The sequence below is a fragment of the Pelmatolapia mariae genome, linkage group LG5 (genome assembly GCF_036321145.2).
Source record: "Pelmatolapia mariae isolate MD_Pm_ZW linkage group LG5, Pm_UMD_F_2, whole genome shotgun sequence".
NCBI classification, from domain to species: Eukaryota; Metazoa; Chordata; class Actinopteri; order Cichliformes; family Cichlidae; genus Pelmatolapia; species Pelmatolapia mariae.
The window spans coordinates 18,824,615-18,849,902 of record NC_086231.1 but is presented as its reverse complement, the minus strand read 5'-3'; the positions used below and the strand labels follow the sequence as shown (position 1 = coordinate 18,849,902).

The following is a 25,288-nucleotide window of genomic DNA, read 5'->3' as shown; positions in this document are numbered from 1 at the left end:
TGTGTGATTTAAGAGGTGTTTAGAGGGGATCTGGCATTTTTCAAACATTTTCTACAAGATGAAATTATTCAGATTCAGCTGAATAAGGTTAACTCAGGGTAAATTAAGATGAATAAACTGGTTTAGTGTCAAATTTGTTTGTTTTCTTCTTGCTTCCGTTATCAGGTAGGGGGGCACAGAGGCACAAGTGGGGAGATGTTGGTTTAAAATGATTAAAAAGTCAGGGCAAGATCTCCTATGATGATGTCACATCCTGCGGGTGTACAAATTTCAAGCTAAACGAATTTCTCATTAGTACCTTCAACAAAACACAAAAGACAACAATTTATATGTTTAGTTGGTATTAGTGTCTCAAATTTATCTTGTTGCTGTTGTGAAATGACAATTTTGTTGAAAGATTTTCATGTAAATGGTTGTTGTCAAAACACTTCATGTGATTTGCTTTTAGTGCCACAAATGATTAAATGCAATCAAATCAAGAATGAGAGCCTTTTCCTCTGTCTGAACACAAGCTGAACTTCATAACCTCCAGAAATGTAAAATTAGCTGCAGAATGGTTGTACTAAGACATTTTCACACATGCACATCAGCCCTGGTGGAGCTGTATGCAAGATCAGCAATTTTGTGACTCACACCGGATTGGACTCTAGATGGATTATAACGTGCCAGCTCCCTAGAACATGTCTGAGGGGACACAGTAAGAGAATTAACTGCCTTAACCAAAGGCAGTATTTCAAGTACTGAAAATGCATTTAATATGGACCATTTCCTGTTTTTGTAACATGTGTCAGCATTGGGGGACAATAAGCTCGTGAAAACAGGAGCTCCTATTGAACTGTCACAATAGTGTTCCTTCTACTACACTCTTAGTGTCTCTTTGGGAAACAGGAAGAGCAGGAAGTGCAAAGAGGACATGGTGTCAATTCAGAAATATTTATTGAAATAAATATGTCATGGATACACTTTCATATCATGTCACATAAATACTGAATTTGGGCAGTTCTTTTTAAAAAATGTTTAAGCTGAAGTTTCGATCCAATTAAGTTGTTCTCATTAAAACTGTAAATACGCTTTCCTAATAAAATGAATAAAACACTGTCTGTAAAGACAGATCATGGTCCAATTATAGTCACTGCAACTAATAATACTATATACTGTTTTTAGCTTATGACTTACTTTTGTGCTGGATCAAGGGTCAAGTGTTCACAACTACTGTTATATCAACTCGCTCATATAGGTACAATCTCAAAAATGAGTGAATAAAAGCTTCGGTTATAGTGTGAAAAGATATCTTGATATATAAAACTTTCGGATTTAAACAAATATTTAGCAGATTTAGGAGTACATACAACCTCTACTATGCTTTCAAAGGCTAAACACCACAATGCAACTTGCTACTCTAGTTTGATGAAAACTGAAGACTGAGTCATGCTAGGTTATTACAATCATCCACACATTGATTTAAATGTCATTCTGTACAAGGAAATCTTTTAGAAATCATTACAGAGATAGTTATAGTTGACACCAAAGTCAGTCTGTTTTCATATCCTTTATAAGAGCTGAATTTTAGCTCATTTTTAAGTGACTGCATAACAAACAAGTTTTTTAGAGTCACTTTGAATCTCACATAAGAGTCAGAATAATATTATTATTAATAATAATGCTATTATTATCAGTCTTGAATATTATAATAATAAAGTAGTATAAATGTTCTAGTGATATGAAAATCTCAGACGGACTTTGACAGTCGCATTAAGTGCTGAACAAGGAATGCACATAAAGATCCACAAATATTTTTCTAAAATATATTAAAACAAACAAAAATGACACAAAATATTCTCTTACAGTTTCAAAAGTACACAGTATTGGGTAAAAGTTTAGAGTTTCAGGGCATGCACCTCCTTGGACTCAAGATGGCTTGTCACCTTCTTTCTTCAGACGGCTTTTGACAAACAGAAAAAGAGTTAGATGGTGCAATGACGTGTAACAATTGACATGAGTTTCCCTGAGCAGTGCTGACTGCATGTTGGACATTTTGGCAAATGATGTAAAAGTACCACTGAAAAGTACCATTTCAATTTGTACCTTGCGCAGTTAAATGGTCAGATGTGATTTCAGATAGAAAATTTTATTATTCAAATAACTAAAGTGACTGAATAGAGAGCGCTCACCTGTAATAATCCTCCTGACCTGGTAGAGGGCCTCCATGCAGGTGATGCCCGTGCAGCCACTGCTGCTCCATTGCCATCCTCTGCAGCTCTGCAGACTGAGCATGCATGGCCTGAAGCTGATGAGCTGCAGACATCGGAGGAATTGGGCCCTGCAGCTCTCGTGGATACGCTGCTCCTTTTCAAATTTAAACAAGGTCACAGTGAACCAGTGGAACTTAGAAGTGAGTCAAGCTGTGGTCTGTGACTAAGTACATTAAAGACTACAAACCAAATAGTGGGTGGCGCAGCATCTCATGATCATGAGGAAGATCGCTAAGTAAAGGGTTGGGGATTGGGCCTCCAGGAAAAGGGAATCGGGCCAAACGTGGTCCTGTTGCCAGGGGATCCACTAGTGGATGAGGGCTTGAACCTGTTTGAAGAAAAAGAGAAAGACCTATTGTAAAAAGCTAAAGTAATATTAAGACCTTGATATGTTGAATACTGCTGAATAATTAACTTCACCTTGACCGAGGGGGTCCTGTTGGTGCAGGTGGAGGTGGGAGTGAATGTGAGAGTGTTGGTGATGATGGGGTGTAACATTAAGCATCTGCAGCCTGGCAGCAGGATCAGTCGCCACTGAAGCCATCCTCTCAGCGTGAAGCCGCTCTGCAGTGAGCCGCTCAGCGTAAGTCAGCTCTGGGCGCAGCTGAGGAGCCGCCAACACCATTCTTTCACGCTCCAGGTGGTTCAGCCCAGGATGGAACGGCGCAAAGGGATGTGGGGGCCCAGGTATGTGAGGAAGACCTAATGGCCCATGTCTTGCAAAGTGCTCCATAGGGTTCGCAGCAGGGTGCAAGGTTTCCAGGTCTGGAGGTTTGACCTCAAAGCCAGGCTTCATTCTCTCACGTAACTCCCTCTCTCTGAGGTTCCTTAGCTCACGCTCTCTGAGGCTAGGCTCAGCACTGTACAGGCCAGGCATGTGGTAGGCCAGCAAAGGGTCACCAGGGGTCAGGGACACATAGAAAGGATGATTGCGGTTGGTGGGAGACATGACATGAGGTCGGGCGTATTCGCTTAGAGTGCGCAGGGCAGGTGTGTCTGGGCCAATGTAGGGAGGAACGGCTGCTACTGTGGTGGGCGGCTGCTCAAAGGAGGGGCGTCCGTGGCCTTGAGCCACCATTTGAGCCTCACTCATACGACTGTCATGAGAGGAGCTGGATGCTCTCTGTAAGCAAATGAGAGTATGAGAGATAACTGTTGACATGTTTTATGTAACAAAAAGGGGAAAAATGAAATTAAAAGATTATTGCACTTACAGCACTTCTGTCGGCCTCCCTTTCTCGCTCTCTCTCTCTGTCCTTCTCCCTTTCGCGTTCTTGTCGAGCACTGAGCTCAGCTTCTCTCCTGGCCTTTTCCACAGCTTCCTCTCTTTTCTTGGCCAGCTTGGAGGATGGCAGTGGAGTAAAGAAAAAGTCTGTCCTGGCACACGAGTTGTAGCCACGATCCAAGTGCTTGATAAACCTGAAATATTTAACAGATATGCATTTATGAGCACTGAGTATCAGCTTCATATGCACAAAATTGCATTACGAATCATTCAAAAAGTTTAGCTTTTATATTATAGACGCAAAGTCTAATGAAATTTAAACAACATTCATTTAATGTTGATTTGCTTGCAAAAATGTCTATTTTTAGTTTGTTCTTTAAATGAAGCATTGAGATTTTTTATTAAATTACTGTCAGCTATTAAGAAACTTTATCAAGAACCAGTATTACAACATTGTTTATGCTCATTGTTTGATTGCCTTAAGTCCATCACTTATCTGGAAATGAAAATAAAAGTAAACGTTATGATTTTGATCTAAGTCTCCCAATACAAAGAGCTTCAGACACATTAGTAGATTTAAAAGCCTAGTGAAACATTTGAAGGGCATTTTGGATCAACTTAAGTTCTAGTCGAAGAATGAATCATTTTGTATGAACGTCCAGACTAGCTGAGAGGTTGGTGTGAGTTCATTATCCTGCCAATTATGGTGTTTTCAATTTTTTTTGTCACGCTTTACAACAAATTAATAATATCAAAATCTAAATTTTGACTGGAGACAAACAGAAATACATCCAGTCAATTTGAGGTATTTTCTTTTCACATCTTTTGGGACTGGTGGAAAAGCAAAATGTGCTGCAAACTGGCCCACGGTTAGAGCAGCTACTGTAACAGTAGTTCCCATGACTACTTGTATATGAAAAGTGTAACTTGTATTGATACATAAAATTACCACCACAGTCTACAGTCCATTTCAGCTGCATTGTTCAGCTCTTTGACTCTGCTCCAGTACTTTTACTCTTTTAGGTGTCATTGCTCTCACACATCTGTTTGTTTAAAGCTTCAAGAATCAGTGTAAAGAGTAATAAAATATAAAACTTAAGAAAAAATACTGCCATCTTGAGATCACAGAGACTTGCATCACACAGACTCTCACACACCCTTTGCACTGGACTTTGATTTTTATCTCAGCTATGCTTCTGCAAAGTTTAACAAGTGCATCATACTGAGTTGTGATGCTATCTGCTGACACAAACACACTGAAAAGATGAAAACAATACCAGCTATTGTATTGCGGCTGGTAAAAATTCACTGTACACTGATTGCCCAGGACAAAAAATATCAGACAAGCAAGTTCAGAGAGGAGATAATGAGCCTAGTGGAGAATTTCTCAGCTGAGTAAAGATGAGATATACTTTATTGTTCTCAGACATTTCTTGGACAGAAGTGCTGAACGCGAAAGGGAAACATATTTTTCTCACAGGTCAAAACATCTTTTAAAAGGAGAAAAAAAATGCTGGACTGACATTTCTCAGGTGATTTTACTGCACCTGTCAAGTAAAACCTGGATTGGTTTTTTTGCAATTTTACATAAATACTGACTTTAAAAAAACAAACAAACAAACAAAAAACATACCGTGCAGACTGACTGGCATGACTTGCCATGTTGACAATGGTTGGCTCTGGTGAAGGGCTTCGAGGTGGAGACGGTGGGCTCTCAGCCTCCTCCATCTCATCAAGAGGTTCCTCTTTAACCTGAACTTGTGAACCTCCTGCAGCGCTGCCAGACGAAGGTCTCAGAGGAAGAGATTGGAATGATGGCTGGAGGCTCGGGACAGGGCCAATAGCAGCGGGTGTTACAGAGGTGAGGGGGTGTGAGGCTGCAGCAGGTGAGTAAGAGGAAGTCATGTTTTTTCCAGAGTGTGTCTGCACCTGAGAGATCACTGGAAGCTGGCCTGGAAGTGAATGCACAGGCAAAGGTTGTGGCATAAGCTGAAGAGGTGGAGGGGGAGCACCTGGAGGATGCTGGTTGGGTAAGGAATTGAGAGGCTTTAGAGCAGGAGGCGGGGGAAGATTAGAGGGCATCTGGGGGAAAGGTGTAGCAGACTGATGGGGAAGCTGTTTGTGTGAAGGTGGAATAGGAGTAGTGGGAGGAGGCTTGACTTGAGGACCAGAAAGAGGAGACTGGTGGAGCTGACCATCCCTAAAGAAGGATGGGGGTCGTTGGGGGGGCAAAGGTGATGGACCATGCAGCTGCAAAGGCTGCGCAGAGTTGAGAGTGGATGGGATCTGAAATGCAGGAGGAATAGGAGACTCCTGTTCCAATGATGATGGCAGAGCAGGTGGACCGGAAATACAGTGAGGGGTGGGCTGTGCACGGCTATTTGTGCCCACTGTGGCAGCTGACTGGCCAGTGGCGGCCTGAGGGGGATCTGGAGAGGGAGGAGGGGGGCTCTGAGCTGGATCCGCAGAGGGTATGCTTTGCAGTAGCTGGGGAGTGATAGGCTGAGAGGGGAGGGCTTGGGGGACCGGTGTGTCAGCTAACACAGCAGTGGGGGCAACCGGCTCTGACGGAACACCGTTGGGCTGGGCAGATGAGTCAGAGTCACTCTCGTTGCCCTGCTGAGGGCTGGGAATGCTGGGAGAAGAGCTTCGGTTGTCTTGATCGATGTCTTTGGTGTCACTGCTGCCATCGTCCTGAGCACTGCGGCTCTCTGAAGAGCTTTCCTCCTCGACCTCAGCCTCACCCTCTGAACGCGAGCTCTGTGGATCCTGGAGGAACACACACACACACACAAAAACCCTGGTTCATACTGTACTTAAAAGTGAATTCATGTCTATAGTAACTGTGTTTTTATTTGTCTTATCAGCTGGAATGAAGTCAAACTGTTCCTTTACACTATACTGAATAACAACAGGTTTTCCTTAGATATTACAAAAATGATGAGGATCATCATAAAAGTGTTACTGCAGCTTTAGTTTGCATTAAGTGCTCATGTGCTCTCACCTGTGTCTTTGGCCTTTTAGGTGTTACTTTCTCAGGCTCATCGGGCTCCTGAGCAGCACTTTCCCGTACACGTTTTGCTGACTTTTGTGATGTGACCTCCTCTTTTATCCTCTGCAGAGGACAAAAATGTCATCACTCTCCACAAATTAGATGACTCCAACCGACAAAACTATACATGCATCATAATGCTGTGCACACAGCTGTTTAACCCTTTAAGACCTACCATAGAACCAAGTCCGCCAGAGCTTATATTATATTTTTACATGCTGTAGTGCCATTTTTGGGAGCATTTCAAGTTGATATACATCAATACAACCATTATAGCCCAAATTTTAATAATATGTATGCATTAAGTGCATAGTAATTACATAAATTGCAAAAAAGTGCAATAAACTACCAAAAAATTGAAAATCGTTTTTGTTTTTTTTACATATATTTCTAGTTAGAGAAATTTAAGAGGCTTATCCCTCAAAACTGTAAATACAAAAAAGTTGCACAAAATAGTTTCCCACCACAGGAAATTTATTTTGAGTGTCTTCATAGTTTTATTTTTGAAATACACCAATTTTTATATACTGCAGGAAAAACGAAAATAAATATTATGATGCAAATTTGCAAAAAAACAGCATATGCATCAAAATAAACTATTTCCAGCAGTGCAATTTGAGTCCTAAGCATCCCAGAAACGACACAGAAAGTCATAAAGTCAAACATAACTTTTAAAAACACCAGTATAGGCTCATAAGGCCCTGATGGTAAAAAACTACATTTCCGCAAAATGACGTCACTTCCGGTTTCGGGCAGGTCATGGCGGACATGCGATAGTTCGCGCTGATGGACATAGGAAGTGTTACGAACAGCTGATCGGATCGGCAAAGCGTGTTTCTGGAATATTATGTTTTTGTTGCTGCAAGTGCTTTTATGCAATTTTTGCAAAGCTATATGTGGAAGGAAACCGTGACCTAGGACAAGCTGATGGCATAAGATGTAAGTACAACTCCTCCGGTTTCATATGCAAAAAAAATTATTGCGCTAGCTTAAGTGGTTGCAGTGCTACTGGGATTTTAAAATGGTTACGCAAAACGGAGCGTGCCCGCTCCGACCAGCTTTAAAGGGTTAAATATTAGCTTGGGTAAAAGACCGAAAGTTGAGGCACACAACGATGTGTGCTGCTGGTAAAGTTTCTGGGCTGCCTTTCCTCATCACAGCCATCCCTCAATACTCTCTCCATTTAAAGCAATGCATTATCAGGGACTGTAACATCTAGTCCTTTTCCTGAAAAATGATGTGGTTGTCAAGGCAAAAAGAAAAAAAAGAAATCCACACTCCACTGTTTGGCAGCAACCAAAGTGACCCACAAACAACCAAGCTAGTATCACAAGATAATTCCAAACAGGTCCAACAAGTATATGAATAGGTAATCATGCTCTACCTTGTTTGTTTTCTTTGTTGAGTCATTCTTAGTATCTGTGGAAGACGATCTCAAAGAATTGGAGATGGATCCACTTGGGGAGGGCTGGTTACTGGACTGCTGATCCTCACTGGTCGGGGAGCCTGTAAGCCTTCTGTGGCCACTTCGTAACGATGATAACTGCTTTAAAAACAAAACAGAACACACATTTAATATTTTTAAAACCCAAAACAAGGATGACAAGTATTCCTTACTCGCAAAACCTGCAAAGAGGTGAAGCAAGACTTAAAGCTATGAAATCGAATTTAATTGTAATCTAATGTCATTGGTAATAGTGAGTGTGTGGCTGATCTGCCAGCCTCACACTTACAGGTGCTCTGCTACGCCGTGTCCTCATGCCATGCTTGCTGTTCACTTCTTCCTCCACTTTAACAGGTTTAAACATGAACGGAGCACTTCCTGACTTTGGGGCTGACGGCAGACATCCGTGTTTGTTTTCATAAGTACGACAACTTGTACACAGCAAAGGGTTGCCTCTCCCACCCTGGTGCCAATCCTTAGAAGCTGTAACAAGAAATATGGCTCTAGGTACAAGTTTCACTGTTAACTGTTTAAAAACAGCTTTCTTTATCAGCTTTTAGCCACTGTTCTAAAACTAAAACTCACTTGTTGTGCCACAATGACTGCAGCTCTTGCTTTCCTGTTCACTGTCTTCACTATCAAGATCATCATCACTGGCAGAACTTGCATCCACTGCAAGAAAACAAACAAACAAACAAACATGCCAAAAACAGCTTAGAACAACACAAAGTCCAGCTCATAGGACTGCCAAACCTCTGGATTTTACAATTATTCCTCCATTCAACAGACTTGGGAACACCTTTCCAAAGAAGCTTATGAGGATTACCTGAATAATTTCGAGACTGTGCGTTCAAAGGAGAAGCTGCAGATCGGGTTTTTGCTTTGCGAGAGGACGGCTGCCTGCGCTGCTGTCGGTAAGCTCTGGTTCCTGCGGCCTCTGGTGTTTTCTTCCAGTGGTAATAGAAAGTGATCAGTTCTCCCTGATGACAAGAACACCGATAGTCATGTTATGACTGTCATGTTATGGCTTTCTGATCAAAGATGTGACAACAGTGACATGTTACAATCATTATAAATTGCTTTGTCTGCAAAAACATAATGTGAAATTACAGTCTTTTTGCTGGGGAGAAAGTCTTTCCGAATGCGGAAGAAATTTTTGCCATATTGTCTCAAGCCTTTGATGAAGCGTTTCTGTAGGGAGCAACAGAAAGGAGGCAAAATAAATTGAATGATATTCAGGCAGAAAATTATTACAGACAGGAGCTTTTAATAAACATGCAATTGATTTACCTTGTAAAACTACTGATCTGCTTTTTAAAACATGTAGCTGTTAAAGACGCAATGCTACTGCAGATATGCATCATATTAGAATCTATCTGGAGAACCATTTAAGATGCAGGAAAACTGCCCAAATAATAACAAAACAAAATACATCTACACTACCCGCAAATACTAAATGTGTTAAATATATTTAAACCCTTTAGAAATTGTATAAGCTTGCACAAAGATCTAAAAAAAACCTTTAATGCAATATAACTAAAAAGGCTCTCACCACGTCGTCTCCCGACCAACACTTTTCAATAAGTTTTGGCAGAGGCTTCTTAACAAGACGCTGGAGAGCTTTTGCTGCATCATAGTGACTTGCATGAAGCTAAAATTGTAAAAAGAATTGTGGATTTTAATACATCTGCAATAAATGATGCTGGAAAATAATAAAATGACTCAAGTTGTGCCTCATACCATGTTCAGAGCATTGAGTGTGGTGTCATCACGGGAGGCTGCTAAACATCCATCCTCTGTGGATCCACCATCACACATCCCTGCAAACGCCGCCATGCTCCTTGAAAATAAACAGAAGTATTTATGTTAACAAGCGAAACCAATGCTGAAGGGGTACCTTTACTCTTTCTTAGTTTAACATTACTTTTCATATGAAGCTATGTTGCCTGCTTACATGATATTTAATAAATCAGGCAAAAAATAAAGGAGAGAACAGCAATGCAGCTTAAGAGCAAGAAAAGCAACATTTATATCATTGGAGCACTATTTTTTTTAACTGACAGGTACCGACAAATGAAAAATGTCGCTGAAATGCTGAATACCAACAAACCACCAACACACCCAACTGTGAGGCCAGATTAGATACAGCAGTATTCACTAAATCCCTGCATCACCGCCTCAATATTTTCTAACTTCAACATAATCGCGGCAAAAAACTCAAAACAAAAAGCACAATAGAGTCTGAACTGACTCAAATCTACTGCAACCAACCAGAAAAAAAAATCATCTAACAACAATAGCGAAACCAAGAGTGGTTCTATTTTGCATGTACTTCCTCATCTGTAACACTTTCCTGATGACTGTGTCAAAAATGGGCCAGTAAGACTGGCTCTCTTTGCCTTTTAGTATTTTTACACCAATAATGGTACGTACTGCCAAAACATATTAAAGGTTACATAACAGTTTTAGATTATTTTGTAATCAAAAAGTTACATCTGTATTTAGCTGTTCAGTAAGGGCACTGAGTTATTCACTATTAGATGTTATTGTAAATTCTGTTAATCTGAAATTTCCGAAGAAATTTTATACATACAATTTTCTTTTCATTTGCAAAAGGTGCCAAGACTTCCACTTACCTAGCAGCTCTGAGGTACATGAGAAGGTCACAGTCATTGACCCCAGGCGTCCACATGAGCTCCTCACTCTCTGTTTGAGTTTGCAAACCAGGCGCAGGCCGCGGCTGCAGCTCTGGGAGCTTGGCCTGCAGTGCAACAAACAAAAGGCCAAAACCACAGCAATCAAATAAACAGTAAAAGGGACAACAAAAGAATAACTTACAACGAAAAAGCTACAAAAACACATTATTAGCATGTGTATGAAGTAAATAATGGTTAGAGGTTTTTCTGGTTATCAAATAGGTTTAGCAAGCTGAGTTACATAATAGGATTTTCATGAAGACACTGGAATGTAACATTAGCTATGAAAGAAACATTTACAAGGGATGCATGTATAGTTTTCTTTAATTCACACAGGTTCAAATATATAAATCTTTTATTTATTTGTTATTAGTCCTTTATTTATCCAGGTAAAAATCTCATTAAGATGAAAAATCTAATTTCCAAGAGACACCTGTCTTATGGCAGTGCTGAAGGTTCTGCAGTATCTTTTAACTTGACAAAGCCGAAGCCTATTAACTTGATTGACAACTGGTAGTTTCTCTTTGCCAGCTTAAAAAGCATTTGTTTGACAGCACTCATTGGACTGACCAATACTCAGAACAATGAGAAAGTCCAAGGAACTCAAGATCTAAGGAAAATCAATATACCTGAGTGTATGTATATGTATATATTTATATACACATATACATACACACACACAAAAAGAGCAGAATAATACAAACAAACAAAAAATCACTGGAAACAGCTGTGGTTATCATACAAATTGGTGCAGCCCTACTAATAAGAAAAAGTTGTGAAACTGCAAACCTGTGCAAGTCCCTGCAGGTTTGAAAGACACATGTTTAGCTACATTGTTCAGAAAACACCTCCTAATCTCAACAAGTCTTGTGGAACTGACAGTACAGTGAGTCTAGTAGCTGGTGCATTTCTTAATTATAGTTTATTTATAAAAAAAAAAAATAATAAAGCAGCTACCTGATGACTTGGCCCCACTCTTATCTCTCCCTGTGTGCTGTTTAGGCTCCTGAAATTACAGAAGAAAAACAAAAAACAGGCAGCATTGTTTTAATTAAATGCAGTCTGAAATGCAAACACATGTATTTAACAGGTAATTAGCGCTGTACAGTATGTAGTCAGGCACAAGATCAATATTTGCATGTAACTTGTCAGAGCAGCTTCCCTCCCACAGACTGCACAGTGATTTCAGCAGTGCGATAACATCCCGCCCCTCCGCCTCCGTGGGCCAATCTCAGCCGTGAGCCGCGACGTTTCCTTATATTACATGAATGAAATCCGACGCTACAGCCATCGCAAAACCCTGTCAATCAATCATACATGAGCTGCTAATTTCTACGGACACCATTACGAGAACAGTGTGTGCTACTTTTGGAGAGCAGACTGACAGTAAACCCTACCCTGCCTAGTTAACCTAAGCATTCCACAATAAATATCAACATTAGCATGCCTAACATTTTGACACCGATTAGCAGTTTCTCATGTAAATACATGCCTCACGGGAATTCCACAGCCGACTCAATAAATGTTTGCAAACTCTACCTAAGGTTAATCCCATTTATTGACATTATTTACACGATAGCTGCAGAAATAACTGTGCCCAGAGAAGCGTTTTGACAAGCCCGTGCCATTAGCTGCTAACGAGACAGTAGCGTTACGCTGTTATTTTGGCTAGCTTGTTAGCCAGGCACGAACTTCGTGACCACTGACACTCCGACTATTTCACACAAGCTGCTCTCAAAGTAACGCGGGGAAACACTAAAACACACATTTCAAGACAACTAAACTGCGAAGGCGACGTAAATGAAGGCGGCGAGTTAATGAAGTTACCTCCGCGGACTGAACAGGTCGTCCATGTCGAAGGATGTTTGGATGTGGCTTGTTGACACTACGCAGCGCAGTCAGCGGGCGATACACACAAACTATGCGAATCCCCTATTACATGGCTATTCAAAATGGAGGCGGTGTAGTGGAGGGACTCGCTCTATTTTTTTTCCCTGTGCAATGACCTCAGCAGCCACAGCTAAGACTTCAAAGTTGCCTGGGTGTACATAACTGAGCATGTGCCGCGGATCAGCAGCAAGCAGCGCAAACGATACCGAGGCTTCATGATCATCATCACCATCACCACCACCAGCAGCTGCTGCTACCGCTGCTGCACAGGCAGCCATGAATCAAACAACACACCATACTGTGTGTACTGCTGCGGTTATTAGACAGCATTTTGAAACACATCACACCACATTGACCGCCACCTACACAAGCTGTGATTTAGACAATACACTTAATGCGGTTCAGCTTTTTTATTGCCACATTTGCTTTGAGTTCACCACAAACAGAAGTAAACAAAATAACCATTAAATATTACATACATGTACATTGCAACATGTATGTAATATTGCAAATTGTCAATAATAATAATATTAATATATATTGTAATAATAATGTTAAAAATAAATTATGATTATTATTATTATTTTGCACACACTCTTCATGGGAATGACTGTCATGGTAATATTGGACTTTTAATGATTTGAATGAACTGCTTTTTCTCGCGCTCTCTCCAGGGTCAAATACTGTACGGCAAACATTTTTAATGTCTATTTAAAAAAACAAAATCAAGAATTGGGTGCAAAATTTAGAATTTATTTTGGATTTTCTCTAATCCAGCGGTCCCCAAGCCCCGGGCCTCGGACCGGTACCGGTCCGTGAGTCGTTTGGTACCGGGCCGCGAGAGTTGCGGCTCAGGTGTGAAATGTATGGTTTTCAGGGTTTTTATCGGTTTTCAGCGTTATTTTGTTATCGTTTTTATCGTTAACTCGGTTTTCCTGGGTCTTTTCACGTGTGTTATGAATAAATCTTCTTTTTTTTCGGTACCGGTACTAGTTTTATTTTGTTGTATTTATCCGCGACAGCTTAAAGGCTGGTCCGTGAAAATATTGTCGGGCATAAACCGGTCCGTGGCGCAAAAAAGGTTGGGGACCGCTGCTCTAATCCACACAGGGTCAATAGTACACACACAAACATGCACTTAAATCTTTTATTAGGTGGTGCTGAAGGTTCTTTCGTCGACATCTAATTAGTGATCAAAATTGACTACAACTAATAAGTTTCTTTTTGCCAGTCGCTGGACTGAACAATACTCTGAACGATAGGAAATCCAATGAACTCAGTGGAGATCTAAGAAGAATTGCAGAACCATTTCTAAACTGCAGATTCCAGGATCTTCATTACAAACATCTGTACATAAGTACAACAACGATGTGTTACCACTTTTGCAAATATCTGGAGGAAGAGTACGTACTCGCGTACTTAGAATTCAGAAAGGGCCAAAGTGTCACCCTCAGATGACAGGAAGTTGTTTGAGATATTCAGGAAGAACCCAGAAACCATCAAGGCTCAAGCCCACCAACTGGAAATTGGTGGAATACCAGCATCACTGTCCACAGTTAAGCGTGTTTTTAATTCTCCCTCCCCTCCCAGAATCTGGTTCTGCTGGAGGTTTCTTCCCCTTAAAAGGGAGTTTTTCTTTCCCACTGTTGCAAAGTGCTTGCTCATAGGGCGTCCTTTGATTCTTGGGGTTTTCTCTGTATTATTGTAGGGTCTTTACCTTACAATAAAAAGTGCTTTGAGGCGTTACCTGAATGACAACAGGCATGTTTGGAGGAGTAAAGGTGAGGCTTTCAAACCTAAGGATACTGCAGCTGTCAAGCATAGTAATGGTAGCATCAGACTCTGGAGTCACTTTGCTGTCAGTGGCACTGGTACATTTCACAAAATGAATAAGGATAATCAAAGAGCACTATCTTCATCTTTACCTGAAATCAGAAAACAGCTGGACGACTGAAACTTGGATGCAAATGGCTGTTCCAACAGGACAAAAATCATGCCAAAATCTGTTTTGGAACAGATAAAGCAAGCTAACATTAAGCTTCTGGAACTGCAAACAAAAAACAAACAGCAAGTATCTTCTTGTGCAAAAACATGTTTTAAATGTACTGGAAAGCATACATAAACCTGCAAAGATAATCAGGTGTGCTACTCCCCATGTATGTCCTGATATACTCTAAAATTATACAAGTCTGAATCTTCCTGCATCTTTGGTTTGGACATTTAAGATTTTACGGGAGAATCACATTTATATTAGGGTTTGCGATTTACTTGTAATAGTTGAGGATAGAGTAAGCCCTATTTCAAAGTTCATCCTCTCATGTCTGCATATGAGAAGGAAAAACAAAACTAAAACTAAAAACAGCATCAGGAGTCAGTTTAACTAAAAACAAAAAAAACAAGAACGAACTACTACGAGTGAGTGTTGCTGTTGTAATCTACACTGATGTTATTAACAATACAATACAATACAATTTTATTTACATAGCATGTTTAAAACCAGGGGGTACACCAAAGTGCTTCAGTAACAGTAAATGATTACACTGAACAGTAAGTCATTAAAACTAGGTAAAATAGAGAACAAACAAAAGCATAAGTAGAGATAGAGAGAATTCATGATAATCCAGAGAAATGAGTAGCGAGCAATTAATGAGCGGTGAGAATTAGTTAGTTGGAAAAGCCAGGTCGAATAGGTAAGTTTTCAAGCGTGCTTTAAAGGATTGAATGGAGTCAGAGGGACGAACAGTAGCAGGAAGACTATTCCAGAGGTTTGGTGCTACAGAGGCAAAGGCACGATCACCCCTAGTCTTCAGACGGTGCCTGGGCTGGGCCAGAACTGACCAGATGATCGTAAAGAATAGCTGGGACTATAGAGACTGAGGAGGTCGGTGAGATAGTCAGGGGCAAGGTTGTTTAAAATCAATACGAAATTTAATAGGCAGCCAATGTAAGTCAGAGAGCAATGGAGGCAAAAACGTTCTAGTTCCGGTTAGGTGACGAGCCGCAGCATTCTGAACATCTGTAATCATTGGAGGTGAGCGAGTTGGAGTCCAGAGTAGAGAGTTACAATAATCTAATCTGGAGGTCACAAAGGCATGGATAAGTTTTTCAAGGTCTTTGTACGGTATTAAACGTTTGACCTTAGAAATTTGGCGCAATTGGAAGAAGCCAGATTTAACCACAGAGGAAACCTGTTTATCCAGCTTAAATGACCTATCCAGGCAAACACCTAGATTACTTACAGTGTCTGTAAGAAAGCAAGCAAAGGGACCAAATCGGGCAGCTAGCTGATCTCATGGAGTGTGACTATCAAACACCATAATCTCAGTTTTCTTCTCATTTAAAATGAGAGAATTGGCTGACAGCCACTCTGTGACCTCTTTCAAGCAGTCAGACAAACAATTCAATGAGCGCTGGCAGGTCATCAGACAATTGGAAATAGATTTGAATGTCCTTATTTAGGGGTAGAGTCAATCTCATTTTCCAAATAGCTTCATTGTTTTTAATTTAACTGCTGACCCCCCCCCCCAAAAAAAGCTGTGTGCAAGCCAAACATCTGGAAAGATACTATGAAGATCACATTGTTTAGACATCTTAAAAATTGTAACAGAGTAAAATATGTAACATATGCACAATAAAAAGAAATAATCACAATATATTGTGTCAACTCCAACAGATTTCAATAATTATTTTACTCCACAAAAAGAGAGAAACTTAAGATGGAAGAAAACTTTATTGTAGAGTCAGAGTTCAAGTAGTTTCAGGTAGTTCTCTATTCAGTATTACACAGCAGGTTTTATGTGAGTAGTTCTACATTCATCCTTATTGCTGAAATGTATTTTCATTTATTAGCAAACAAGTTACTGTGCATTTGTGTGCATGCACATATTTGTAAAGTCTTCACTCCTTTACTCTATCACTGGTTTTCTGAAGTTTTTTCCAGCAAAGAGAGCCTTGTCTCCCAAATCCTCTTCAATTCTGTAGTAAGAGAGATTCAAAATTAATTCTGCTCTTTAATTTAGTAAGAGGTCTTTTCATCACACTTAACATTTAATACAAAATTTACTTTCAATTAACTTTTTAATTTACTGTTGCCACCTTGACTGCAAAAAGCCGTTGTGATGACGATGGGTGGGTCTAACTTTTAAGCTGCATGCTCATTGGCCAGTGAGTGTGCTGGTTCATATCACAAATAATGACCCAAGACAAGTGACTGAATGCATAAACTCAGCAGAAAGATGTTTAAAGAGGTCAAAACACTGACTTCTGTAAACACTATAAAGCCATTTTCCCATAGACTTCTATAGGAGCAGAAATATTTTTTGCAACCACAACTAGCGCCACCTGCTGGCCTTAAGATAGAATCCAGGCTTAACCTCCTAGGACCTGGTATCCACATATGTGGACATCATATTTTGGGTTGTCTAGACCAAAATACTACATTTTGCTCTACAAGGGCCTGATGTCCACTTACGAGGACATGATACTGCCACTGTTCTATCAAAATTTAAAGCGAATGTCCTCATATGTGGATCTCATTTTTCTCAGAAACAAAAATCAGGTAAAAACAAACAAAAAACAGACACGTAATCCTTTGTTTTTACATTCATCAGGTCCCAAACAACTCAAATAGCAAAGAGGAATTAAAAATGCATGCCATGAAAGAGTTCGGGTCTTAGGAGGTTAAAGCACTTGAGAGCTATGTTCATGTTTTACACTTTTTATGCTCATTTCAGAAAAGCATGATAAAACTTGTGAGTTGAGTAAAGCTCACCTGAGAATCTGGTTGTATTTGGCCAAACGCTCAGAGCGGCAAGGAGCCCCGGTCTTGATCTGAGTGTGTCAAAGCATTGTTTATTTTAGCATTTATAATACATTTGTTAAAGCTGTATTATTATAATTAGGATGGACTTTCATTTATTTACTGCTTTTCTACTCTTCTCAAAGTGCTTTAAAGTCAGATTTAACCATACATTCATACAGTGCTTTATTCTATCCACTGCAGGCACGTCATCCATCTAAAATCCACATCCAGGCATTTGGATTCTAGACAAACAAGTGTCATTTTTTTATGTTCTAAAAAGTCGCACCTTTACATCAAGTATTACCTGTCCAGTGCATAAGCCGACCACCAAATCTGCAATGAAGGTGTCTTCAGTTTCACCAGAGCGATGGCTCACCATCACACCCCAGCCGTTCTCCTGGGCCATCTTACACCTGAGGAGAGCAACGAGATTTTCCTTAAATTCTACATTCTTCTTCCCTCCTCTCTTCTTTGCATTTTAAGGTCTACCAATGAAGTTATCATCCGAGTGCTCTTGTTAGCGTTAGCTTTTAGCATCATCAGCGCTATCACCAGATTAAAGCTTAGTTGGGATATTTGGGAAAGACTTTCAGGGTTTCCATGAAATGAAACATGTTGGGAAGATTTGATTGCACTTACAGTACTTACAGTTACTTATAGTAACCAAGGACATAAACACATGTATGCTAAAGAGAGAGAGAAACCCATAGAACCAGGTCACGAAAGCTTGTCCTACTTACTTAAACAAAGAAATAATTTTATATACTTTGCTGTACCAACAAAGTGATCATGATACGTATTTCACCCAAAATGAAGCGAAAAGTTTTTTGTAAAGTCACATATAAAGCTGTCCTCAACTCAAGTAACATTATAGTCACGTCACCCACACCTTAAAATCTAATACTTATATAAACATTCGTATGAGTTTCAAAGGTTCACTTACGCCCTCATGGATTCAGTAACTGTGCCAATCTGATTGACTTTAAGCAGCAGACAGTTGCAGGCGTTCTCCTCCACAGCCTTGCTGATGCGATTAGGGTTAGTCACAGTCAGATCATCGCCAACAACCTGGATGTCTGTGCTGCCAGTGAAGTTGGTCCAGGCTTCCCAGTCATCCTGGTCAAATGGATCCTCAATGGACACCACTAGAAGGACAGTTAAACAACATTACTATGATCTGAGATACTTTAAACCTAATAAGTCCAAGACTTATTAAAAGAAGTCCTACAAGACAAGAACTTGCACTTCTACAATTACATTCAATAGAGGAATATTAGAAATGTTATATATGAGCATTAGTGATTAACTAAGCAGCTTTAAGTTATTAAGTTAATTGATTTTATTGGAATTTTTAAGTAGTAATAAAGAGGCCAACGTCCAGCAACCATTGCTCCTGTATACCAATGGCACATTCAGTCAATGCAAATTTATCAAATCCACATTTAACTGATCATTAGGAAAAAAAAAATCTAATTATTTGAGTTCATCTGAAAACTGTTGTGCTAATTATAGAAGCAATAGGGTTAGGCTAGGCTAGTCTGAAAATGTCCCAGCAACAAATACATTAAATAAATAATCCATGTAAAAAAAACTATGCTTACTTTAAAATGACTACTTACAACTCGGATTATTTGCGAAAACAGACAGTTTCAGGATTTTACCTGGATAATCCTTCACGAAGCTCTTGTAGAGATCAGCCAACTCGTCGGGTGTGATGTAACGACTCGGGTCATCAGGTGACTTGAAATCCAGGTCATATTTTCCATCCCTGTAGAATTCAGATGCTGCCACATCCATGCCAATCACAACCTCATCTGTGTACCCTGCTTTAGCAATGGCCTCCTTCAGCAACTCCAGAGCTGCAAGGTTAAACATCACATATGAACAAACGTGTTCATTATTTGTTACTGAAACAATATTCCCGTATAACTTGTGTGTAACTTCTTTTGCACGACATTATATATTTAATAAGAGACAACAGAAATACATCCTTAGCACAAATGTTTACCTTCCTGATTTTCCAGAATATTTGGAGCAAAGCCACCTTCGTCACCCACATTAGTGGCATCCTGGCCATATTTCTTCTTGATGACACTCTTGAGATTGTGGTAAACCTCGGCTCCAATGCGCATGGCTTCTTTGAAGGTACTAGCCCCGATGGGCAGGATCATGAACTCCTGCATGGCAAGCTTGTTGCCTGCATGAGAGCCGCCGTTGATCACATTGAAGGCCTGATGAATGCAGAGAATGGAAAAATAAGGCATGTTAGAATTATAATAAGACGTTTACTGAAAGGTCAACTGAATGAAGACAGGCCAGCAAATTTATGCGTGCCATCAGATAAACAAAGTCTCACCGGTACAGGCAAGATGACCTCTGGGTTTTCTGCGAGGTCAGCAATATGGCGATACAAGGGGACTCCTTTCTCTGCTGCACCAGCTTTGCAAACAGCCAGAGACACACCTAGGATGGCGTTTGCTCCAAACTTGGCTGTTAGTTGTAAATGAACAAAACAAAAACATAATGTATATAAATATTTTTAATGTAATGATATTGCATTAGTAATAAAAAAAAAATCAGGATGAACCACCTTGATTCGTCTCACATTGAAGTAAATGGATCTAATTTGACTGTAAACGCTTAATGTCAATCATCTTTAAAGGTGCAATATGTATAACATATTCGTCGAAAAATGTCACTGTTTTTTCATAACAGCATGCAAACAGCCTCTTCAGATCCTATTTAGTGCAAACTTTTGGTCTTTTTTTTTTTTTTTTTTTTTTTAAATTGTTGTTGCTGGGTTCACACCCCGAGTTCCTTTTCCTAGCCCCTAGGACTGCAGGATGCCAGTAGCCAGAGCAGAGGACATCATAAGATGGGCATACTACACTTCTAATAAGTGTTGCGGAGCATCTGGTGACATCGGGAGAAGGATGATTTCCAGTTGCTGTGTTGCAGCTATAACACGATGCAGTTTCTCCTGGAGGATTCAGGCATGAGGGGAAGAATAAACCTACCCTTACTGAATTTCCTCAATAAGGGACAATCAAGGATATTTCCATTCTATTCTGTGCTCGCTACATAATCCTCCTATCCAGTGGTCATTTGCAAAGGTCTTAAACCACTGTTGCATTAACCTTTTATGGGCACCTTTTTTTAAACTCGACTGATAACAGGTTAAAATAAAAAGTTCTTTTTAATGTAATTTTGGACTGAGGGGACAAAGACTGCACATTCACTCACTACTCCATCTTAAACACAGCATTTAAAAACCTTTTAGTGTAACTAGAAGAAAACAAAACTGTTCTCATTGGAACAGTTTTGCAATTCTGCTGATTAGATGCTTCATTTCTTTAACATCACCATTAAAGGTATGAGAAATCTGTCATCAAGCAGACATTTATGAAGACTATGCTGCAGTGTACATAATAGTACAGATGCTTCTGTCACTTACATTTGTTCTCTGTGCCATCCATGTCAATCATCATCTGGTCAATTCTCTCTTGCTCAACCACAGACACATCCTGAGCAGACAGTAAGATTCACATTAGCATTTCATCATCGATGAAAACCCTTCCAAAGGTTACTTAGCATACATATTAGAAAATGCAGACACTAAATGATCTTACTTGGCCAACAAGTGCAGGAGCAATGGTTGAATTAATGTGCTCTACAGCCTGTGAGACTCCTGTGAAGGACACATTAGAGATTATTTTTTCAAAATATTATGGGCAACCCTTGCAATCTCAATATTAAAGCCATAGATTTAGCAGAACGTGCAACTTTTGATTCTAAAATTCATACTTTGACACAAAGAAAGAAATGTTTGCGTAATTAACTCTGTTATTTCCCATAGTCAGTGTTTTAGCGGCTATTTTAAAATCAACATGCAAATCATCAATACTGAAATGACAGCATGCTTTACAGACAGCCCACCATGCACACTGATCGACTATTAAATGGACACATTTTTATTTTAAATTAGAAGGACAGGCAATGGGAACTCACTAACCCTTTCATATCTGGCAAAGAGAATGAGAGAGAGAATGGAGAGTTGTGACAACTCATAGAAAGACAAAAGAAATACAAGAAAGAAGTTGATATTTAAAGTATTTTTCTTAAAAAACGAATTATACTTTAGGTAATAAAGCTTCTTTATCAAAAACCAAAAAACCAAACATGTTTCAACAATTTCATGAAATTAAATAAAGGAAATATGTACAAACCTTTCCCAAGGTAGCGAGACTTGTCGTTGTCCCTGAGCTCCAAGGCTTCATAGATTCCTGTAGATGCCCCGCTTGGTACAGCGGCCCTAAACAAGCCTGGGAAAGGTACATGCAAACAGAAGCACGACAGAAGAATAAAAAATGGCTAAATAATAATAAAACAAACAAAACAAAACATGCATAGATAACCACATCTTAAGGACAATTTAGGTAATGAACACTATTTTAACTACAAAAAAAACCCAAAAAACTGGCCCAGAAGGCACATTTAGGCCTACCCTTGTCAGTGTAAAGGTCAACCTCTACCGTGGGGTTTCCACGAGAGTCGAAGATCTCTCTGGCGTGGATCTTAACGATGGACATGGTGCAGGACCTTGAGAAGAAACAGAGCTGCACTTGTTAATATCGGACAAAAAAAAGCTGTTGTAAATGTAATAAACATACAACAAAAAATAATATTTAAATTTCTATTTGAATTATTAAAACATGTCTCCCGTACCTCTTTCACTCTCTCCCCTCTGCGAAGCTCTCAAACAAAAATATCCTGACCTAGCTGCAAGCTTAAGAGCGCCAACATGCATGCTAGTATGCTAATTGGATTAGGCCTCCTCATCTGATTAATCACATGGCAGCTGGAAATGGTTGCGTCTGTCACAGCACGGTTGAGCTTCCAGTTACAGTTTGTTTGTGTTGATGCAGAAAAACGTGAGTGATTTCAAGGTTTTCATAAAGACTAACAATGCTATCGTGATTACACTGACTCCTTTTTTGTGCCAGTACTACCCACATGACTAGACATGTTCAGTAATCTTTTCCATTTGCTTAACAGATAAATAAGCCAAAACATGAGGATTGCTAGAAACTCAGTAAAGAAAAACAGAAAAAACCAAAACAACAACAAAACATTAGAGAAACAGCAATTTCTGTTTTAGCTCCCCAATATTATCCAATTCTCTTAGTAGGAACAGAAACGGCAACTCTGAGAAGTCCTCCGTTCTTGCTGTCTGTGCCTTAGGATAATATGGTATCTATGCCCACTGATCTGCCACTGCCAGTTATTCCTGATGAGATGGGTTTTTAAGTTGTTTTTTGTGGACTCCTCTTCAAATAGCAATATCTAGAGTTACACTTAAATCTTTGTAAGTCAAATATCTGCCGCAGTGTCTTCAGGAATATGCAATTTCAAAAGTGTAGCAGAATTTCAAAATCATGCTCTGAGGCTTGAAAATTCATTCATTGAAGCATAAAGCATCGATCTAAAGGCTTATCCAGCAGGGTCTGATAAAGACTTCATAATGGATTTGCATTATCTGATTTGCTTAATTAATTGCTCCATGACCTGGATGACTGAGAACCTCTGCAGACTTCATGAAAAATAATGAAGAATAAAGGTGGTCATACCAAATATTGACTTTCAAGCTCATTAGAATTGCACAAAGCCGTTTTTATCTTATGTACCGTGTGTCCAAGCATGCTCCAAATAAATCACTGCCACCATTTTATAGAGAAATATTTTTTAAAAGAGCTATAAACACTATATTTGATCTTTTTTGGCAAAGAATATTGATATTTAATTAGCGTGAATATATAAATCTTTTACATTTTAACATCTTCTCTTACATGACTTCCATTAATGCAAAATATAATGATTCACCTTGTAAAGGGACACATACTCAAGGAAATCTGAGCTTAAGCTTAAACGTTGGCATTGTGAAATTAAAAACTGAGCAAGTAAAGGTGGTTGAATGGGAAGATACAAACCCTCAGTTAAAGATAAACACATAAATGTAAACTAAACGCAGAATGTATGAATGATTTCTTTTAAAATATACGGACCTCGATCGTAGCAGCAGCGCTGCTGATGGGGATGGTCGACAAATATCAGCTAGCTAAACTTTACAGAGAAAACGAACTATTAAACAAAACCTACCAAAACGGGCAATTACATTAATTAATCCTGGCCCAGAAATAATTACCTTGATAACAGATGCAGAAAACTTTGAGTGTGTGGGAGAGCAGGAGAAAAACTACCGGGTACAGTGGGAGCCAGAAGAGACGAAGAAGAAGAATAGTGCCTATGTGCGTGCTGCTGCCCCTACAGTTTCCAATGTGAACTACAACCCCATCAGCTTCTACAGTAGCCTGTGTAAATCTTGTAGGTAAAAATGTCTGTGTTCAGTGTAGACTTTTAACAGGAACCATTCTATCTATCTATCTATCTGGACTGAAAATCAGTTGCAACAAGTTTTATGGAGCAATGAATCCAAATTTGAAATTTTCGGTGCAAATTGTTGTCAAATTGTTATTATTGCTGTTGTTTTTAATTGCAATTTCTGGTTGAAGAAGTCAATTCATCATTTGTTATGGTAAGCAATATAATAGATCTGTAACTTTTAAACAACATAATTCCATAATTTAAGTGGCATTTCTTGCATTTGCGCCACCTGACTTTTGGATACAAACGCACACAAACTGCTTGTATCAGTGTGTCTGAATGGGTGAATGAGGCGTGTTGTTTGAGTTCTCTATCAGAGCAGAAAAGTTCTATATAAGAGCCAGTCCATTTACCATTTACTGTTTGCATATAGTTGCAATTTAAACTGGCTTTAACTGTATTCATCTGTATTAACTTTCATGTTTGGTACCAAGAGCATACACATTTTTAAATGAAATAAAGATTTTTCTGATAGAACATCCTAGTTTTACATTGGTTGTACCATATGACTCAGAAAGCATACAATACCAACGTATGTATGAGTTTAGCTGTTTGTTAAATCCATTTTCAAGAGACAGCAATTCTTTTTCAGGTAGCTGTAAAGATGACGTGGGGTCCTCTGTATGACAAAATATTCACTTTGCTTTTGTTAGTTTTTTCCTAAGAAATAAGAGCCACTTGTTTATAGGTGTGCCACCCTGGCATTTAAACGCATATAAACTGGTGATTTAAGTAATTATTTTGAATTTATTATCATTTAAACACACTGCAAGGAAGGTGAGACAAACTTCTCATTTCACACATCAAATGTAAACCTAAATCTTTCAACAGTCAAGTACAGTCAAAGGGCAAAGTTACCTGAATCCTTTGAAGTCAGGTGATAATGATTATTGTTTGATTCACCTTTAATCTGAAAATATTTCAAGACATTAGCCTTAGATTACCTGGGCAGGTTACACCAAGCACACCATTAAAAGAAAGCACTTTATTTAAAAAAAAACAAAATACAAATACATATTTCTTTAAAATGTTACAAAATGATGTGATCTAAAAATGCTATTATCACACTTATCGATGAGTGACAAAATAAAGGAAAAACCTAAACCTTTGACCCTAAAAAAGGGATGTGGCAGATTTGTTTGTTTGTTTTTTTACACATTTTTCTGGGATGCTCGGGTCCAGTTCTCTGCTTTGACAGAAGAGTAACTGCAAATCAAAACAATATGAGAGTAAGCTGCTTTATCCTGTCATGGAATGAATCTACCCTGATGGGAGTGGCCTTTTTGTGCGAAGCTGTTATGCACTCATCTGTATTTCATACGATCCCACTTAGTGACCTGTTTTTGTTGTTATCTCAGATTCTCCCCAAATCTGATCAAATGACGGGTTACTTATTCGTGCAGCTTGGTCTGATGTTCTCTTCTTTTGTGTAATGACACTTTTGCGCATCACGCCCTTGATGCCGCACCCTCAGGCTTTCATATCAA

General features: G+C 39.3%; 2 protein-coding genes across 5 annotated transcripts; both read right to left on the bottom strand.

Annotated features, from left to right (window-relative positions):
* Window positions 1–936: 936 nt before the first annotated feature.
* On the bottom strand, window positions 937–12,699 carry rereb (arginine-glutamic acid dipeptide (RE) repeats b). 3 transcript variants are annotated; one of them, XM_063474004.1, is made up of 17 exons: window positions 12,497–12,699; window positions 11,627–11,675; window positions 10,610–10,734; window positions 9,714–9,813; window positions 9,526–9,624; window positions 9,084–9,164; window positions 8,800–8,953; window positions 8,559–8,645; window positions 8,263–8,456; window positions 7,914–8,075; window positions 6,482–6,592; window positions 5,111–6,246; window positions 3,467–3,671; window positions 2,673–3,375; window positions 2,440–2,580; window positions 2,172–2,340; window positions 937–1,942 (listed from the first exon to the last, which is right to left on the bottom strand). In XM_063474004.1, the coding sequence occupies exons 1-17, from the start codon at window positions 12,520–12,522 to the stop codon at window positions 1,909–1,911; spliced, it is 3,576 nt and encodes a 1,191-aa protein (XP_063330074.1). In that variant the 5' UTR covers window positions 12,523–12,699; the 3' UTR covers window positions 937–1,908. The 3 variants fall into 3 exon arrangements, with proteins under 3 accessions (XP_063330074.1, XP_063330073.1, XP_063330072.1); XM_063474003.1 differs by having other exon boundaries at window positions 2,172–2,346; window positions 7,914–8,072; XM_063474002.1 differs by having other exon boundaries at window positions 938–1,942; window positions 2,172–2,346; window positions 12,497–12,697.
* Window positions 12,700–16,270: 3,571 nt separating this feature from the next.
* On the bottom strand, window positions 16,271–23,674 carry eno1b (enolase 1b, (alpha)). Of its 2 annotated transcripts, none has more exons than XM_063474001.1 (12): window positions 23,563–23,674; window positions 21,865–21,959; window positions 21,587–21,682; window positions 20,990–21,048; window positions 20,815–20,884; window positions 19,717–19,850; window positions 19,369–19,591; window positions 19,022–19,219; window positions 18,304–18,505; window positions 17,665–17,773; window positions 17,331–17,389; window positions 16,271–16,534 (listed from the first exon to the last, which is right to left on the bottom strand). In XM_063474001.1, exons 2-12 carry the CDS (start codon window positions 21,947–21,949, stop codon window positions 16,465–16,467), a joined length of 1,305 nt encoding a protein of 434 aa, XP_063330071.1. In that variant the 5' UTR covers window positions 21,950–21,959; window positions 23,563–23,674; the 3' UTR covers window positions 16,271–16,464. The 2 variants fall into 2 exon arrangements, with proteins under 2 accessions (XP_063330071.1, XP_063330069.1); XM_063473999.1 differs by lacking the exon at window positions 23,563–23,674 and adding an exon at window positions 22,086–22,206.
* Window positions 23,675–25,288: the final 1,614 nt, after the last annotated feature.

Coding starts and splice junctions, on each gene's coding strand:
- eno1b (XM_063474001.1), bottom strand. CDS start 21,949: ATGTCCATCGTTAAGATCCACGCCAGAGAGATCTTCGACTCTCGTGGA. Junction 20,885..20,989: donor CTCCTGCACTTGTTGGCCAA/GTAAGATCATTT, acceptor CTGTCTGCTCAG/GATGTGTCTGTGGTTGAGCA. Junction 18,506..19,021: donor CTTCGTGAAGGATTATCCAG/GTAAAATCCTGA, acceptor CTGTCCTTCTAG/TGGTGTCCATTGAGGATCCA.
- rereb (XM_063474002.1), bottom strand. CDS start 12,522: ATGGACGACCTGTTCAGTCCGCGGAG. Junction 8,646..8,799: donor ACAGTCTCGAAATTATTCAG/GTAATCCTCATA, acceptor GTTTTCTTGCAG/TGGATGCAAGTTCTGCCAGT. Junction 2,347..2,439: donor GCTGCGCCACCCACTATTTG/GTTTGTAGTCTT, acceptor AAATTTGAAAAG/GAGCAGCGTATCCACGAGAG.